The sequence below is a fragment of the Delphinus delphis genome, chromosome 7 (genome assembly GCF_949987515.2).
Source record: "Delphinus delphis chromosome 7, mDelDel1.2, whole genome shotgun sequence".
Lineage (NCBI taxonomy): Eukaryota > Metazoa > Chordata > Mammalia > Artiodactyla > Delphinidae > Delphinus > Delphinus delphis.
In genome coordinates, this window is record NC_082689.1 from 27,887,864 (window position 1) to 27,905,260 (window position 17,397).

General features: G+C 35.5%; 1 protein-coding gene across 2 annotated transcripts in view; it reads right to left on the minus strand.

Annotated features, from left to right (window-relative positions):
• PTH2R (parathyroid hormone 2 receptor) overlaps positions 1 to 17,397 on the minus strand; it is a 55,621-nt gene that overhangs the window by 24,225 nt on the left and 13,999 nt on the right. For both annotated transcript variants that reach the window (XM_060015567.1, XM_060015566.1), the window contains exons 5-6: positions 11,683 to 11,743; positions 4,537 to 4,603 (exon numbers count right to left, since the gene is read on the minus strand). In XM_060015567.1, coding sequence (XP_059871550.1) covers positions 4,537 to 4,603; positions 11,683 to 11,743 — 128 coding nt within the window. The remainder of the gene's footprint in view (positions 1 to 4,536; positions 4,604 to 11,682; positions 11,744 to 17,397) is intronic.

Sequence of the window (17,397 nt, forward strand, 5' to 3'; positions counted from 1 at the left end):
TGATTATCTCCGAAATTCAATTCTCTTGATATGATTTCTTCAAGTTAGAACCTATGAACGCTCATCCATACTACGAAATGCAAGACTAAAAAACACACAAACCTTTTATTCTAAAGTTAACATATAAAAAATTATCAATGTAGCCATAAAATTGAAAAGATTATTTTCCCATAACTTCAAGAAAAAATTTTGACATGCTTTGGAATGTTAAGTGAAAAGAAAGTGGTCCAAAAATGCAGGTTATAGTCTTTGTTTTGTTACACTGGCTGTGTGACCTTTATCTGTGTGGGCTTTAGTTTTCTTCTCTAGAAAATAAAAAGGTTGGTAAAATGGACTCAAAAGTTCTGTAATTATACTGGCTTTCTGCTCTTATTTCACTTCGTCCCTCTTACCGTGTCCCAGAATATTTACTTTGTATGCATGTTTTATTTTTTCAGCAAGTGTTTATTGAGTGTCCACTCTGTGCCAGGAAAATTACAAGGCATTAGAATATAGAAGTTGAGAAAAATATGGTTCTTGTTCACAAAAGCCTTTCAGTTTAGTGGACAAGATGGACATTCAACAAACAATCAGAAGCATTATACTTGATGATGATCTTGAGAAATAAAAACCTCACCGTGCTCTGCAGATTATAATAGGTGACCTAATTTTGATTGGGGGCAACAAGGAAGCCACAATGAAGAAGTGACATTTAAAGTGAGGAGTAGAAGGAAGCATATCCCAGCCTTCCAGGGGTACAGGGCAAAATGAAGAATAGTCTTGAGAGGGGCAGACATGGACAAGTTCAAGGAACCGAAAGGGAAACAACGAGGCTAAGGCAGAGAGCATAAAGGGGTGCAGGCATGAGTGACAGGGTCTCCTCTGGACTATCAGGGATGTTGGCTTTATTGTAAGTGCGGGATGTAAGCTTTTTATTATAAGAGCTCACATTATTTACTGTGAGCTCACTAGGTAGGGACATTGACCCTGAAATTAGAATCTGAGCTCCACCACTTACTAGCTGAGTGACCTTGGGCAGTTTCCTCATTTAGAGTTATTGGGAGGATTAGATCAATCAATGTAAATGAAGTGTTTAAAACAGTGCCCAATGGTGGTAAGCACTTTGCTGTGTATGTTGTTATTATTAGCATCATTCTTCCTGGCTTCAGGACACAGAAGAGCTCAGAGGAAGGAGTACTACACTCCAGGTGCTGAGACCAGGGCTCCAGGTGCATCTCTTCCCATACAGGCTGTTTCCACAGTAAAGTGAGGAAACCTTAAAAGGAACTGAGATAACCCTGAATTGTAATAAAGAAACAAAAAGGTAACTTTAAGTGAACAGAAAGGTGCTCTTGAATCTCTTCTCTGATTTTTGAGATTAAATGGATGTTATGATATTGGGAAAATATTTAAGAATTCTTGCTTTGCATTGCCCATAATATTAGTCCTAGAAGACGAAAATGGCATCCCACCTAAGTTTCCTTCAAAATGTATTGAGTGTACCATCATTTCTGGTTCTCTTTCATCAATGGTGAATCTTTCAGAACCTCTATAATCACCTAACTGTACTGTTTCACATTGCAATTTAGAAACCTCAGCAAATAAACTTCTCATCCACACTGCTGATGTGAGTAACTAAGATCTGTAAATAAACAACAAAGCTTTGGATAAAATACAACTATTTCAGTGGAAAATGTCCTATGATTTACTTTTTTCTCCACTGTTCTTTGCTTCAATTCCTAATAATTTTACAAGGATCCCTTAGATTTTAATAAGCCCTTCCTTTTCATCAAAAGAAAACACAAACTTAATGTTCTTAAATTTGCCTCATTTTTATAATATTTAATTACCTCTTATTTATCAATTCAAGTACAAGGTACTGAAGACACAAAAAGTATTAAGACATGGGTTATCCCTTTAAAAAGATGGTAGTAAGAGATGGAGGAGCAAACATAATAAAGGAGGAAGAGAGAGAAAGGAAAGTTAAAGGCCTGGAAATGCAGATAAGGTTAGCATATCAGAGCATAAAAGGGAAATCAGAGTAGTAAACCCCAGTTAATTTATAAAGTTAATTATCTTCTTTAAGTTTATTGATAATCTCTCAGGGATCTAGTTTATCACTAGGTTTGATGGGATGGTTTATCACTACATTAATACAGCAGCACTTCATTAAAATTAATATGAGTTTCTAAACTGAAGTCATTCATTCATTCATTTATCCACAATCCATTTTTTTAAATTTTATTGAAGTATAGTTGATTTACAACATTGTGTTAATTTCTGCTGTATAGCAACGTGACTCAGTTATACATATATCTTCTTTTTCATATTCTTATCCATTATGGTTTATCATAAGATGTTGAATATAGTTCCCTGGGCTATACAGTAGGCACCTTGTTGTTTATCCATCCTATATACAATAGTTTGCATCTGTTAATCCCAAACTCCCAATCCTTCCCTCCCCCACCCCCTCCCCCTTGGCAACCACAAGTCTGTTCTGTATATTTGTGAGTCTGTTTTTGTTTTGTAGATATGTTCATTTCCACAATCCATTTTTGAGCTTCCCCTAAGACTTAGAATTGGGTCTTGATAACAGGCTGCTGTAGCAAGGGTACAAACTGGCTTCTCTAAAACTTCTATACTTTATTTTCCCCTCTAAATATTTACATCAATGAGCTTCTGAAGTGAAGATTCCTCTTCAATCTCTTCTACCTTGCTATCTGCATTTTTCCTATGAGATAAATAAGCTTTTACCTGACTATCTGGATAGATCTTACAAAACCTCAACCACATTAATGGCTGTCCTTCTGGATCCATCATGCCAACATGCTGACACACCTTGTCCAAAAGAAAACAAAATGAGAAAAGGAAGAAACTGGAGAACAAAGAAAGACTGAAAAAATTGGTTAAAAATCAGGCTGCTACTATTTACAACAGCCAGGACATGGAAGCAACCTAAATGTCCATGAACAGATGAATGGATAAAGAAGATGTGGGGTGTGTGTGTGTGTGTGTGTGTGTGTGTGTGTGTGTGTGTGTGTGTATACATATATGTATATATATATATGTATACACACACACACAATGGAATACTATCCAGCCATAAAAAAGAATGAAATAATGCCATTTGCAGCAACATGGATGGACCTAGAGATTGTCATACTAAGTGAAGTAAGTCAGACAGAGAAAGACAAGTATCATAGGCTATCACTTATACGTGGAATCTAAAAAAATGATACAAATGAAAATATTTACAAAACTGAAATAGACTCACAGGCATAGAAACAAACTTATGGTTACCAAAAGGGAAAGGTTGGGGGGGCATAAATTAGGAGTTTGGGATTAACATATACACACTACTATATATATAATGGATAAACAACAAGGACCTACTGTATAGCACAGGGGACTATATTCAATATCTTGTAATAAACTATAATGGAAAAGAATCTGAAAAAGAATAGATAGATAGCTAGATAGACAGATAGATATAGATAGATATGTATTACTGAATCACTTTGCTGTACACCTGAAACTAACATAACATTGTAAATCAACTATACTTCAATTAAAAAATAGAAAAAATCAGGCTGCTATATTACTTTCAAATTATTTAACATTTAATATTGGGACATCAGTCCTTTTTTAAAGATGTATATAATCTTGGGTTAATACATGAAAACCAGGAAAACACAAGGTGGTATAATTTCTTCATCAAACCACAGAGAAGCTAATACCATAAACTCTTCAGGGAAGGTCAAGAGTAAACATTTCTTTTTTTTTTTAATTTTTATTTTATATTGGAGCATAGTTGATTAACAATGTTGTTAGTTTCAGGTGCAGAGGAAAGTGATTCAGTTATACATATACACGTATCTATTCTTTTTCAAATTCTTTTCCCATTTAGGTTATTACAGAATATTGAGCATTTTGGTGAGTTTTGTTAGACACAAAGTGTGTGATTTTGTTTTCTTTTGTAACACAGACATAATATACAGGCAGATAAGTCCCATGCAATACGACTGCGAACTCTAGTCTTTTTTGGACTAGACAGTCCAAAAGAGTATGGAATCGTCTTAACTCCTTGGGGAAAGTATGTGAAATAAAAGCTTTAGGCAATGTTTTATAATAAATCACACTATCATTTTTCTCTCTCGATAATTCCTCTGTTCTCTTGCTATTACATCTTTGCCCCCTCCTCCTACCTATTACCAGGTGATCAGGTGGTCAGAACTTTATAAAATAATGGCTGAAAAGGGGGAAGAGTTTAAGGACCGCCCCAACTGCTTGAACCTATAAATGCTCATAGATATTTTGAAGTCCCGGAATTTTCCCTACATGTTGGCAGATTAAAGGGAGGGTATGCGCTTTCTTCATGGATCGCAGTGTCAGCCATGAATAAGGGTCTGATCCCCAATCCAGACTTTCCCAACAGCTATTGCTGTAATGTGAGGTTTAGGAAACAAAGTGACAGACAAACTTTCTCTGGGTTTTAGCAGTAGTTTAATTATGCATCTTTTTCTTCTTTATTTAAACTATACAGGTTTTTAAACTTACCCCGATAGCTGCTAAGATTGGGGCTTGATAAATCCACTTGATGTCTCCAGCACTAAGTTCCCAGCATCTGAGACATGAAAAAGAACTTCCATTAAAGAATCAGCAAAGCAAATAAGCAGTGAGAGGTAACATTTTGTTTTACCAAAAATTCCAGACCCAGGTTTTTGATTAAGAAACAAGTAGACAGGGAAAAAAAAAATCTCCTAAAACACCCAAAACAGTAAAAAAAAAAAAAAAAAAGTGTAACAGTCCTGGTTTCCATACTATTAGCTACTCCTTGGGGATAAGTAAAGTATTATAAATAGTGGTTTATTATTTTTATGAAAGAGTCAAAACTATGTTTCTAGAGCCACAAAAAAATTAGTCTTCTAAATGTGGTACCACTGATTCTTTATTTTTGTTATCACTGGAAAGATCCATGACAATTAAACCTTGTTGATAGAGAAAGTCCTCTCACTTTCAGAAGTTACTCCATTGGTTGTAGAACATTGACATTAGTACATTCTTATCCACAGAAATGCAACAGAAAACTGACAATCATGCAAATGATTCTTGTTGATAGGAATGTAGACGAAAACTGAATGCAAATGATTTTTGTCCATAGAAAGGAAAATTAGCTGTGTTTGGTGGAATGTAATTGCTCAGTGATCCGTGAATATTGACCAGTTTTTACATTAATTTGTAAAATTATTTCAGTGTACATATTACTAGCTATAAACATGTAATTCTTTTATTTCTCCTTTGAACAAATTACAACATCTTACTGGTTTCCTCATTAATTAGTGAGTTAAAAAATCTTGATAGGTGCTCATTTTATATTTGCATTAGATCATGATTTTATCTTCTATTTTAAAAAGTTAGTTTTTAACAGTACTTAATAAAAACACTATTTGATTTACTTATTTGTTATATTTATTTTCTGCTTCCTGCTCACTCCAACTAGAATTTAAGTTTACATAGGCAGGGATCATTGTTGTTTTTGTTTTCTGTTACAAGTGCCTAGAACAGTACATAGCATGTAGGAGGTCAATAAACATTTGTTGAATTGAATTGAATTCAAAGTAAGTTAGACCCAACCTCACCCAATCTGGTTTGTGGTAAAGGTCTTACACTAGAATAAATGGAACAGAGTTGAGAAAAACTAGTTCAACTTGAAACTTTAATGTAGCACTTTAAATGGTTTTTTTAAATTAAAGATACATAAATAAAAGCCTTCAGTTTCTTTCTCCTTAGACAAAACCTAGCATTGATTGTGGCAACAGTAAATGAAATTTTATAAAGAAATTTTAATGATATAATGATAATTTTTAAATTCTGGATAATAAACTTATTAAGAAAGTTACTTTTAAATTAATGAACAAATTATGGATAATAAAAAGCTATTTCAACTATTCCTTGAAGGTAAAACATTTTCAGTACACATGTAATAACAACATATTTTTTAAATATAATTTTGTACATAGGCAATACATTCTCATTTCAAAAAACAAACTATATAAAAAGATAGACATTGAGACATCTCAGTCCTCCCCATGTTCCTGTATACCTCTGACCTCACCTTTCTCCTTACAGATAACATCTTTTATTACTTTATTGTATATGCTTTCAGTATTTCTTTATGCATATACAAACACATACAAATATTATAATCTTATTTTCCCCATCTTACAAAAATGCAATGTACACTCTGTTCTGTAATTTGCCCTTTCCTTTTAATAGTATATTTTTAATTTCTTTCCATATCAGTACCAAGAAGAGCTTAGTAGCCCAGCATTCCATTGGAAAGAGGTACCACAGTTAAATCAAACAGACCCCTAGACCAAAGTGTAATTCTGGTCCAGCCACACTGAAATCTGCAAAGTCAATGGGCTTGAAGACTGAATAAGAATGGAAATCAAACACAGGGACATTTCATACTTGCATACACCTTACTTGTTTACACATTATTGAACATTGCCCATATTATTTGTATGCATCTATTTTCCACATTGTTCAGCCAGACAAGAAAGATAAAAGTGTTAGAGTCGTGCAAAACATCTATCACACTACGCTAAAAAGGCTTCCCACTGTAAGGAAAGTGGTACATATTGTGAGAATATAAATTGAACATTGATTCACTAAATTCTGGATTTCATAAATTTGGATTTCATAAATTTTCTTTTCAGCTTTGACATCTGGTAATATCTTCATAATCTTCCCTCTTTGTTTCAATGACATTTCATCGTGGTGTCTCCTAACACACTGGAATTCAATTACACAATTTCAGCTCTACAAAATACTTTTATCTGGAAGAAGGTCAAACCAGCTACTTCTAAATACAGGAAAAACTTGACTCTGATCATTTTCAATGTCAAAGTTTCAAATTTGCCCTTTGATAAGAGGCAACTGAGGTTTCAGATATTTTAAAGAAAATGCTATTAATCCTTATTTTTCATTAATTGTTCAATGTCCCAGCTCACACCGTGTTTGTTAACATGGCTGAGAAACTACCCTCTGTCCAGATTTTTTTAAAATAAATTTTAACACTCTAGGAAATGCAGGACTAAATGTCGGTAAAAACGTAGTTCTGAATGGTAGAGCATGAAACACAGTAGTCTGTATGCTGAATGGTATGCTGACAGACTAGAAAGTAGGATTTCCTGCAGCCAGGACTGGAAACAGGAAATGCATTGTTCCACCAGAGGGATCCAGAGAATTATATTGATTGAATACTGCATTGTCTCCACAACTCACACTCTGATAAGAGTAGAGGAAGTGAAGTTCCCTGAGAGCCATGCAGATTTCCTAGGAATGATGGAGTGTATCTTTTCTTGGTCCTTTCAATTGCAAGCCCTAAGGTTCCTGCTGGCATCTCTTATCTCCTTTGAATGAGCAGGGAAAAGGTAATAAGGTATCTTGTAAGGTGCTTTTGCTTTTGTAAGTAAAAAGAAAAACAAAATTATTCACTTTTTAAATCATTTGTCCCATCTAAACTACCCAACTATCTTACCCTACCTTAGTCAAATAACACTTTGATAGAATTTTAGAACTGGAAGAGACTTCTTTTGTATATTCTATAGAGTTTAGAGTACCTTCTAAAACTGGGTCTTATCTGCTTATCTCTAAATGTCCAAGATACAGAGAAAATCAGAGTTCTAGCTTTGAAAGGCCAGATCAGAAAAAGATAAATCGCAACTATAAGAGACATGAGCAGGGGCCCCATCTGTCCTTTGGAGATGCTCCAAGTCTGCTCTCTCCACTTGAACTTTGTGACATGGCACTATACATAGGTCAGATGACGACACTCAAGAAAACCCACAAAAACTTTTTAACTTAGACAAGCTGAATTTCATGAAAAATCAAATCTGGCAATTATAAAATCATGCCATGAATGTGGTAATACAGTTTTATTTTCTATGCAAAATAAATATAAAATGACCCCTTAACCCAATTATCGCACTCAGATCAGGGCACTATAGAATTCAAGATTTTATTCTAAGTAAGGTAGGAATAAATATTTTATGCAAAAGAGTCACATGATCTAACTTATATTTAATATTTTTACATTAATACAGCTGGTTTAGAGCAATATTTAGTATCAGCTGTATTTTTCAAAGTATTACGTACCTAATGGATTTTTTCTCAAAAATGATAAACATGTATTTCTTATTTTTTCAGCAAAAAGACTTATGATTATTAATGACTTAATATCTAGTTTATGATTTTTTTAAAAATGCAAGATAACTAAGAAAACTAATTAATTCAATATAAAATGTACTATGAATATATTTGCTTTCTTTCCTTGCTCAAGGCCTAGAATAGCTGTTGAATGGATGAATGCGTCAAAATTGCTCCAGGCTAGCTGTAGGCTTTGGAGATGTAACCTGATATCTCTGGGTCTCATTCTATGCATCTCTCAAATGTGGGGATTGGACCAAACAATGCCTTCCATTCTACCTTCTCTAAAATTCCAAATCTAAGTGATTTGGTTACACATCTCAGGGTAAAATTATTTAGCATTATTTAGCACCTCTTTACTGACTCAACCTCCCTCCCTCCTTTAAGAAATCAAACAGCAATGCTGCAAGTTTTCTTTGAGATTTCCAATATCGCTGTGTAAATGTAACAATAATGATAACAATGTAGATAACGTTAACCCCCAATTGTCAACAAATCCAAATGGCATAAAGAGATAAAGTAAGTAAAAATAAAACCCTGCGGGACCCTACTGGGTACAAGCCCCTCTGTGTCCCCACTTCTTGTTTGTAGAAAAAAGCTCTAGTCTCCAAGGGTTTCCCCAAGTTCCAAAGAGCAGACTCAAACAGTTACTAATTAGTGAAGTGAGAAAATGCAGAAACAAAGGAAAAGCAGTCAAGCAAGAAAAGTAATAATAGCTTGAAGAGCAGAGTCACAGGACTCCTAGTTCCTCCTGAAGGGATACAGGTAACAATCTGATGCATATCTTGCATTGTTCTGCAGAAACTAAGACCCCTACCCTGTGGAGGATGTTGACTACATGCTGACCACAAGCATGTAGACCCTGGACTGGTTGGAACCAGAAAACTGATGATTCAGATTCCTAAAACATCACCTGGTTACTTCACCACCAACCAGTCAGAAGAATGTCCATGAGCTAACCATGCACCTATGACTCTCACTCCTAATGTTGCCTTTAAAAACCCTTGCTCCAAAGCAACAGGGAGTTAAGGTCTTTTGAGCATTAGTTGCCCATTCTCCTTGCTTTGAGTCCTGCAAATAAAAGCTGTACTTTTCCTCACTACAATCCAGTGTCAGTAGATTCGCTTTGCTGCTCATCGGGTGAGTGAACCCAAAGTTCAGCTCAGTAAAAATAATGCAAAGCTGCAACCTAAGTGTCCATCGACAGATGAATGGATAAAGGAGATGTGGCACATATATACAATGGAATATTACTCAGCCATAAAAAGAAACGAAATTGAGTTATTTGTAGTGAGGTGGATGGACCTAGAGACTATCATACAGAGTGAAGTAAGTCAGAAAGAGAAAAACAAATACCATATGCTAACACATATATATGGAATCTTAAAAAAAAATGGTTATGAAGAACCTAGAGGCAGGACAGGAATAAAGACTCAGACATAGTGAATGAACTTGAGGACACGGGGAGGGGGAAGGGTAAGCTGGGATGAAGTGAGAGAGTGGCATGGACTTATATATACTACCAAATGTAAAATAGCTAGCTAGTGGGAAGCAGACACATAGCACAGGGAGATCAGCTTGGTGCTTTGTGACCACCTAGAGGGGTAAGATAGGGATGGTGGGAGGATATATGCATATGTACAGCTGATTCACTTTGTTATAAAGCAGAAACTAACACACCATTGTAAAGCAATTATACTCCAATAAAGATGTTAAAAAAAAAAGAGCAAAGCCAGTTAAGTTCTAGAACTGAGGGAAAGCTGATGAATGGGGAGTTCTGGAGCAAGGCTGCACCTAAAGATAATGGTCTGTAGACTTCAGATTTGTGGAACAGTGGTAGTTCTTTGTAGAATTCAGGTGCTCACATAATGTGGCATTTTTTTCACTGCACAACTGACAAAATGCTTCTGAAGGAAATACTCAGTGACTCAAAACAAAGGTATGGGCTTAATGAAAAAAAGAAGCAAACAAAAAGGAGTTGCTGTCAGGAAATGTACACGATCTGTGGATATTAAACTGTATTCTGTTAACAGGGAAGAATGCTCAGCATTACTACATCTATAAGTTAAAAGTGTCTCTCTTAAATCGCCTTTTCATGTATCATAAGTGTATTAGTCTGCTCGGGCTGCCATAACGATGTAGTATAGACTGAGGGCTTAAACAGCAGACATTTATTTTCTCACAGTTGGAGTCTAAAGTCTGAGGTCAAAATGCAAGGCACTGTCATCTTGCTGTGTACTCATAAAACCTTTACTTCATGTGCAGACACAGAGAGAAGGAGCTCCCTCGCGTCTCTTCTCATGAAGACACTAATCCTATCATATCAGGGCCATACCCTTAGGATTTCATTTAACCTTAATTACCTCCTTAAGGGCCGTATCTCCAAATACAGTCACACTGGGGATTAGGGCTTCCCACATATGAATTTTGGGGAGACACAATTCATTCCAAGCAATAAGTTTGACCATGAAAGCAAAGAGCAGGCACTGAATGCTTCTCCATGCTCTCCTTTTCTTTCTTTGACTCACCATTACTAAAAACAGAAATAATATGAAAAAATGAATGTTTCAGTCTCCATTCACCATGTAGCATCCAAAGAGAAACAGACAACTGGGGGGCTAGTGATTCCCTAGGATGGATTCCACTTCTAATGTGCATTTGTTTTATCATTTAAGAATATTTAATTACGCTATAGAAGACAAGAGAACAAATGGGGTGGATTAAACCTACAGTTTGCATTAAATGTAGAGCACATGCATGTTAAGCACAGGTACTAAATATCTGGGGCAACTGAGCACTAAATATTCACGATGCGCTAAATATATAAGAGGCACAAAGTATCCCCAAATATGCAGGAAGTACTTGATAGTCTTGATGTCTTAATTCAGCCACTGATTGGTGGAACCCATGGCCACATATCCTTTGCCCAAAGAACGCAAAAAAAACCCAGAGCTGCTCAGCAGGCTAAGTGGCAAGCTAGAGCCATGGCCAGGTGAACTCGCCCTTATATCTCTCTGAGACAGCAAGTGTGTGTCTCCGGCCCAAGGCACCTTCTGTCTGTGGGTCCCCTTGTTGCAACCACATTTCTGGTCCTCATAACCACACCATCAGTGGGGAAGGCTGATGTGGCAGAGAGAGTGAGAGAGAGACCGAGAGGAGATGTGAGCACTGCCTATCCCAGGACTCAGGTAGTGCAGTCCTTTCTGTGTGCATGGTATCCTAAGTGTGTTAACTTACCCATCTCTTTCCCTTTGCTTCTCACTGTATGTTTCAAATTGATTTCATAAACCATGGAGTTTATGACCATCCTAATCGGGTCTGTGAGTCTTTCTGTCCCATGACTCTGGGATGGATAGCTTGCTGGTAATGTATCAGAGGCTACAAGGTAATTTCCCACATAACGTCCCTAAAGGGCAATGTCATCAAGAACAGCAGCAAGTCTTGAGAAAATCCCAGGCTCTTGCTTTACCTCTTCTTGTTTCCACTCACCTTGCATCAGCCAGAGTTGCTCGTGCCACAGCCCAGGCTGTAACAAATGCCGCTGGGAACCCTGCAATCAGAAAAGGATTCAGACAATCAGAAAAGGATTCAGAGACCATATTTCTTTTGAGATTAAGGGATTTTTTCTTATATTCATCACATAAAAATATACTATTAAAAGGTGAGAGAGAAACACAGGCATGAAAAATGTTGCTATGTGAATATGAAAAGTCCACTTAATTTTCATCTTGTCCGTTTGAGAAGGTAGTGGTACACTGATGTTATTCGTTCTCAGAAGTCTGAAGATGAAGACTGGCTCTATTTTCCTTTGAAGGGTGTAAGGTTAAGCCATGTATGGAGGGGACTGAAGTTCCCGGGGTCAAAGGCAGGCGGTGGTCGGTGCATCCAACTTTGCCTCTTGAAATGCCGAAAGCCACATGCTTTCCAAGAGGAGTGAAGCAACAAGAGGGACTCATGAGAAGTGGCAGGAAGGCTGTTGTTCTAAAATACTCAAATTTTCTCATTCTAAAAGTTGAAGGCATAGAGAGGCTATACTGCAAGTTACAAAATTAGGAAGTTTTGATCAGTTTAGCCCTTCTGTTTTTGTTCGTATCGGCTCCAGACAGAAGCATTTGCAGGCACTGAAAGCTTAGCAAAGGGTGGTGCTATATTAGTTTGATGATTTGCGCATGACATATTTGTCCTTCATAAACAATAAACACCTATGAGCTTGCAACATCAACTCTATTATACTGACTTTCCATGAGTCCTTTGCCCCCAGTAAAGGTTGACTGCTCAGTTCACGCTATACCCGGACTCTGACATCACAAAAAATCACAAACCATAACTTTTATGCAGCACTGCAATAGAAGATCAAAGGATTTAATGGATAACTCTTCATTATGTGGCCTTTTAGAAAGAAGTTTAAAAAAAAGGAAGAGAAACCATAGGAAGCACCTTACAAAGAGAGAAAAAAAATTTAACTCAGAACGTTTTTTTAACACAATATTCTTTACCTTTTAAAAAACACATTTCTAAATTTTCAGATATATTTTCTAAGCAAAAATGTAAACATAAAAATAGATTCAGATGAAAAGAATTTCAGAAAAAAATTAAAATAAGGTGATATCCCACGAAAGGGAATTTCTTTGTTCTCCTTAGTGATCTAATTGAATTTAACCTCAGCCTGCCTGTGTGGCTATTTAATTTTATGACTCCATATTCCAATTTTATTTATTGTTTTTATATAACTCCTTTTTAAAAAATTCTGCTCGAATTCTATGTTCTAGGAAATTTTTGTCAAAAGAGATCTACCCAATTCTGTTTAATTCTTAGGTTCAGCTTGCTATTCTATCTACCTAGTCCACCTATCCATCCATCTGTATAAACATATATCCACTAAGCACTTATTAAATGCCTTTTCATTTGTTAAGAACTGTTATAGTCTCAGAAGATTAAAAAAAAGAACAGAATAAACAATATCCCCATTTTCCTGAAACTTATATTCTGGTATGGGAGGCAAAATTAATAACACAACTTCAGTTATCAATTAGCGCTATGAAGAAAAAACAAGAATGATAACTATGTAATGGAGAGAGCATGGCTCCTTCTGACAGAATGGTTCAAAAAGGTCTGACATGGATCCCTTTGCTGTTCTACTGCCTTGGTTATCTTTAAAAAATGTCTGCCTTTGATCAAAATGTTCACATTTTCTCATTTGCAGGTCTTCATCTTCTGCTTCCTTTACAATCTCCTGATCAGGCAATTTCCTGAATGATGTTCTATATATAGAACATTGATTAATGGTGCTGGATTTGGAATTGTGTCTTAAATGATAATTATAGCAAATACTTTATATCAGACACCATGTCTTAATGAAATTGCTTTTCTCATCCTCTTGGAAGACCCTCATTCACAAGATGAGCACAGAGACAACCATAGAGGAATAAAGAATAGAAACCACCTTGAGGCTTTCTAAGAATTTTTGGTCACCAATCTTAGTATCACATTATTATGTAACTAAGAACATATAAACAAAGGGAAAAATCTTTGAAATCTAGACGTTATTTTAAATTTAAGTGTTACTTTAAGTAAATTTAATGTAAATTGGAATGTTATTCTATATTTGCATTTATCTTAAGAGCTGAGTTATTTTCATAAAATACATCAGTATAAATAAGTGATTCTGAGAGGGAGGCAATCTCTGGTCTCAGAATAAGTAGACTTGAGTTTTGGTGTGGCTTCATTACTATTCTCCCCTAAAATGAAGCTTTGGACTAATAGTAGTCAAAAAAACTTTAGCAATTAAACACTTTCTTCAAATAAAAACTTATACTGCAGCCCACCGCATAAGCCAGAGATGCCTTGAAGCCAAAGTGGGGTAAAAGGGTCTTGCCATATTGGCCCATGTAATTTTATCTTGTTTTGGACACTTCAGAGTCTTCATAGAACCCAACCTCAGCCTTACCATCCTCCTGAAATGCTGCTGTGGCATTGCAAAGTCATAGCTTGATCATAAAGTGTAGAGTTAACCCTAAAAATTAGAAACCCATCATGACATGGGGATTCCCAGATTTGCTATAGACATACAATGTCTTACCAGAAACCTTGATTCCCCTGGGAATCCAGTCTATGTTGACTGGTCAGACATGAAGCTCCAAGCTATGTATTCAGTTCCCTCTCTACTCACTGCAGGATGCTAGAATTTAGTATCTATCACTTGCTGATTCATTCTTTGAGGAACCTAGAAATTCGTCTATATAATTTTGATAGAATTGTTCTCAAGTCTCATAGGACTCTAAGGCCAATACTGAATGAGTCTTTCCTCTCTGTAAGGAAAACTGCAGAGCCTTTAAAGTTTTCCATTGTTACAAAGGTGAGTGTCTATTTATGAAACTTCAGAAGAGTTACCCTCCCCTGAGATGGAATTACTACAGTAAACAAAAGAAATCTTTAAAAAATATATCTAATTCATAGTCTAAAATCTGCTCTAGAAGAAGAGTAAAGCATTATGAAAAAGGACCAATCTAAAACAGAAGAGCTACAATAGAAAAGAAAATGTTTACTGAATTAAATATTGCCAGTGGGCAGAAACTGTAGAAGATCAATTGGTGGAGAGGAGGTGGAATCTTGAAACCGGGTGAACCCACAGAGATAAATCTACATGATGGTTACAAATATAAATTTGACTATAATTTCTTTTAAACAGATAATAACCTGTAGAATTTTTTAATGATAAGTAGTAAAACCCCAAATTACATCTTGAAGGTCTGGAAAAAGTAATAAGCAGGGAGAACCAAATTCCTTATCTTTCATAAAGTAGGGCCAAAATATAGATCTCTTATTGACTCTAACGGTTAAATATAATTTTAACTTTAAGATAACTTTAAGGTAGAATTAATAGTGGCATTAAAAATCATAGGGCAAGGGAGAAACAGTTTTTCTAGATTTTTAAATTCAGCTTAAAGCAAACAACAAAGATTTTTAATTGTATAAAGGTGTTATATTGACTATCATAAATAATTTTATGAAGAACAGATTTTATAAATTAAATATTTTGAATATAATACATATGATGAGAATAGGCCTACAAAAAATAAAATAACCTAAAGGGTCAGACTCCATGCTTCTTGTGTGCTGGGACTTTAACATATATCTTGCATTTCAATTATATATGCTGCCAAATGGGTGATCAAAAAACGTTTGCTGGATTGGAATAATTTTATACAGAGACAATAAAACTGGAAGTGTTTTCTGATTATTTTTCTCCTGATTATTTTAAGATAGTACAAAATATGAAAATATTCTACAAGAAAGCTTGGCAACAGGGACGTGACTACGTGGTATAACCAGGATAGGTGTTTTTATATGATAATACATACATTCTGGCATCTCATCTGACAGGTGAAAATTAAGAATGGCTGCTAATACAGAGGTAAATTATCACATTCAATAAGGATAAAGAAGCAAGAATGACACTTTTTTTCCTATTATGTTGTATATTATATCCCCAGTACTTATTTACCTTATAACTGGAAGTTTGTTACCTTTTGACTGACCTTTTAAATATAGAATTAAATATATTTTTTAAATATGTAGTTGGAACCGAGAATAAAGTGTCTTATTCATGAGAAAATTGAGCAGGGATAGGAAAAATTAAGAAAATGGTTAGTTGAAAGAAAAGAAGCATAGTCATCATTAGAATTTGCCTTTACTCCTCTATACATCTTGTTTTGTGATAAAGATATACAAAAAGGTCATTTTAAATATCTGCCTTCAATTTACTAAGGCAGACATGGCATATGTTCCTCTTTAGATGGTAATTTCCTTCCCTGCCAACTTATTATTAAGAACCAGCAAAATCAATGTAAATAATGCAACTCCACATATCATTACAAAGTGAGTAATAAAGTGCTGAGTATTTACCTAGCTGAAGAGAGCTTTAAGTTATAATAATTGGGTCCAAGTGAACAACAAAGGAATCCAAGCAAATTCACTTCTCTAGTGAAGCCAATAAATCACTGGAATAAAGTCTGAAACTGGGTTCACTATGGATTAGTCTAGCAAAGGATCCTGCAAAGCAGCTATAATGTTTTGATATTTATTTTTCTTATAGAAAGTTGGAAAAATGAGTCTGAAATAAAAATGATATTCTAAAATCATACTCTCAGTGTTGAGATAAGAGAAAACAGTCTATTAATCAAATAGACTTGGATATTTACTTCAGTAGCAGAGAGAAATTCTTAAAAGAATATTACTATTTTGGGGGGCTGCCCTGGTGTCCGCCTGCCGATGAGGGGGATGCGGGTTCGTGCCCCGGTCCGGGAGGATCCCACATGCCGCGGAGCGGCTGGGCCCATGAGCCATGGCCGCTGAGCCTGCGCGTCCGAAGCCTGTGCTCCGCAACGGGAGAGGCCACAGCAGCGAGAGGCCCGCGTACGGCAAAAAAAAAAAAAAAAAAAAAAAAAGAATATTACTATTTTTTAATTATATATGCCCTAGCCTAGAGCATTTATTTTTTTGGAGTTGCAAAGAGAGAAGCCAGAAGACAGACCAACTATAGCACCATAACTCTGTAAATATTACTTGTTACTGTTTTAATTGTGGTTAATTACATAATATTGCATGTAAGATGCTTTTTGTAACGTGATCTTCCATGTAGATACTACTTGCTTTCATGCATGTTCTTAAACCATTTGGTGAAATGAAGATTTCAAGTTGTGATGCTTCTCTACTGTAATTGTCACTCTTATGACAAAATTTTGTGGACAAATAATTAAAGTTGTAAAGGAAGGTGAGAACCTCATACTTGCATAGAAGCTCACTGGAACCCTCACTGTTTTTTTAATTCTCATTTTCAAAGACAGATTTGAAAACTAGTTTCCTGGGTTTCAGTGAGGCAAACTCCTGATTTTACAGAGCGACAGACTGAGTGATACAGCCCAAATAAGAGCTGACAGGGGAATTTGCTATCAAATCAATATGTAAATAAAGAAAAACAAGTTTATTACTAGTGTGACCAATGTCACAGAAAACCAAAAAATAAAATGGAACTCAGACAAATTCACTGTTGAATTTTCTATCAACATCTTTACTAACTTCTAGTAATTATGTGGGTACACAGATATAATTTTGCCTTGAACGCAAACTACCAAAAACTGTTGAGAAAATTTCCAAAGTACCCTAAACAAATAAAGTGTATCTTTTTTTATTTTAGTAACTGTT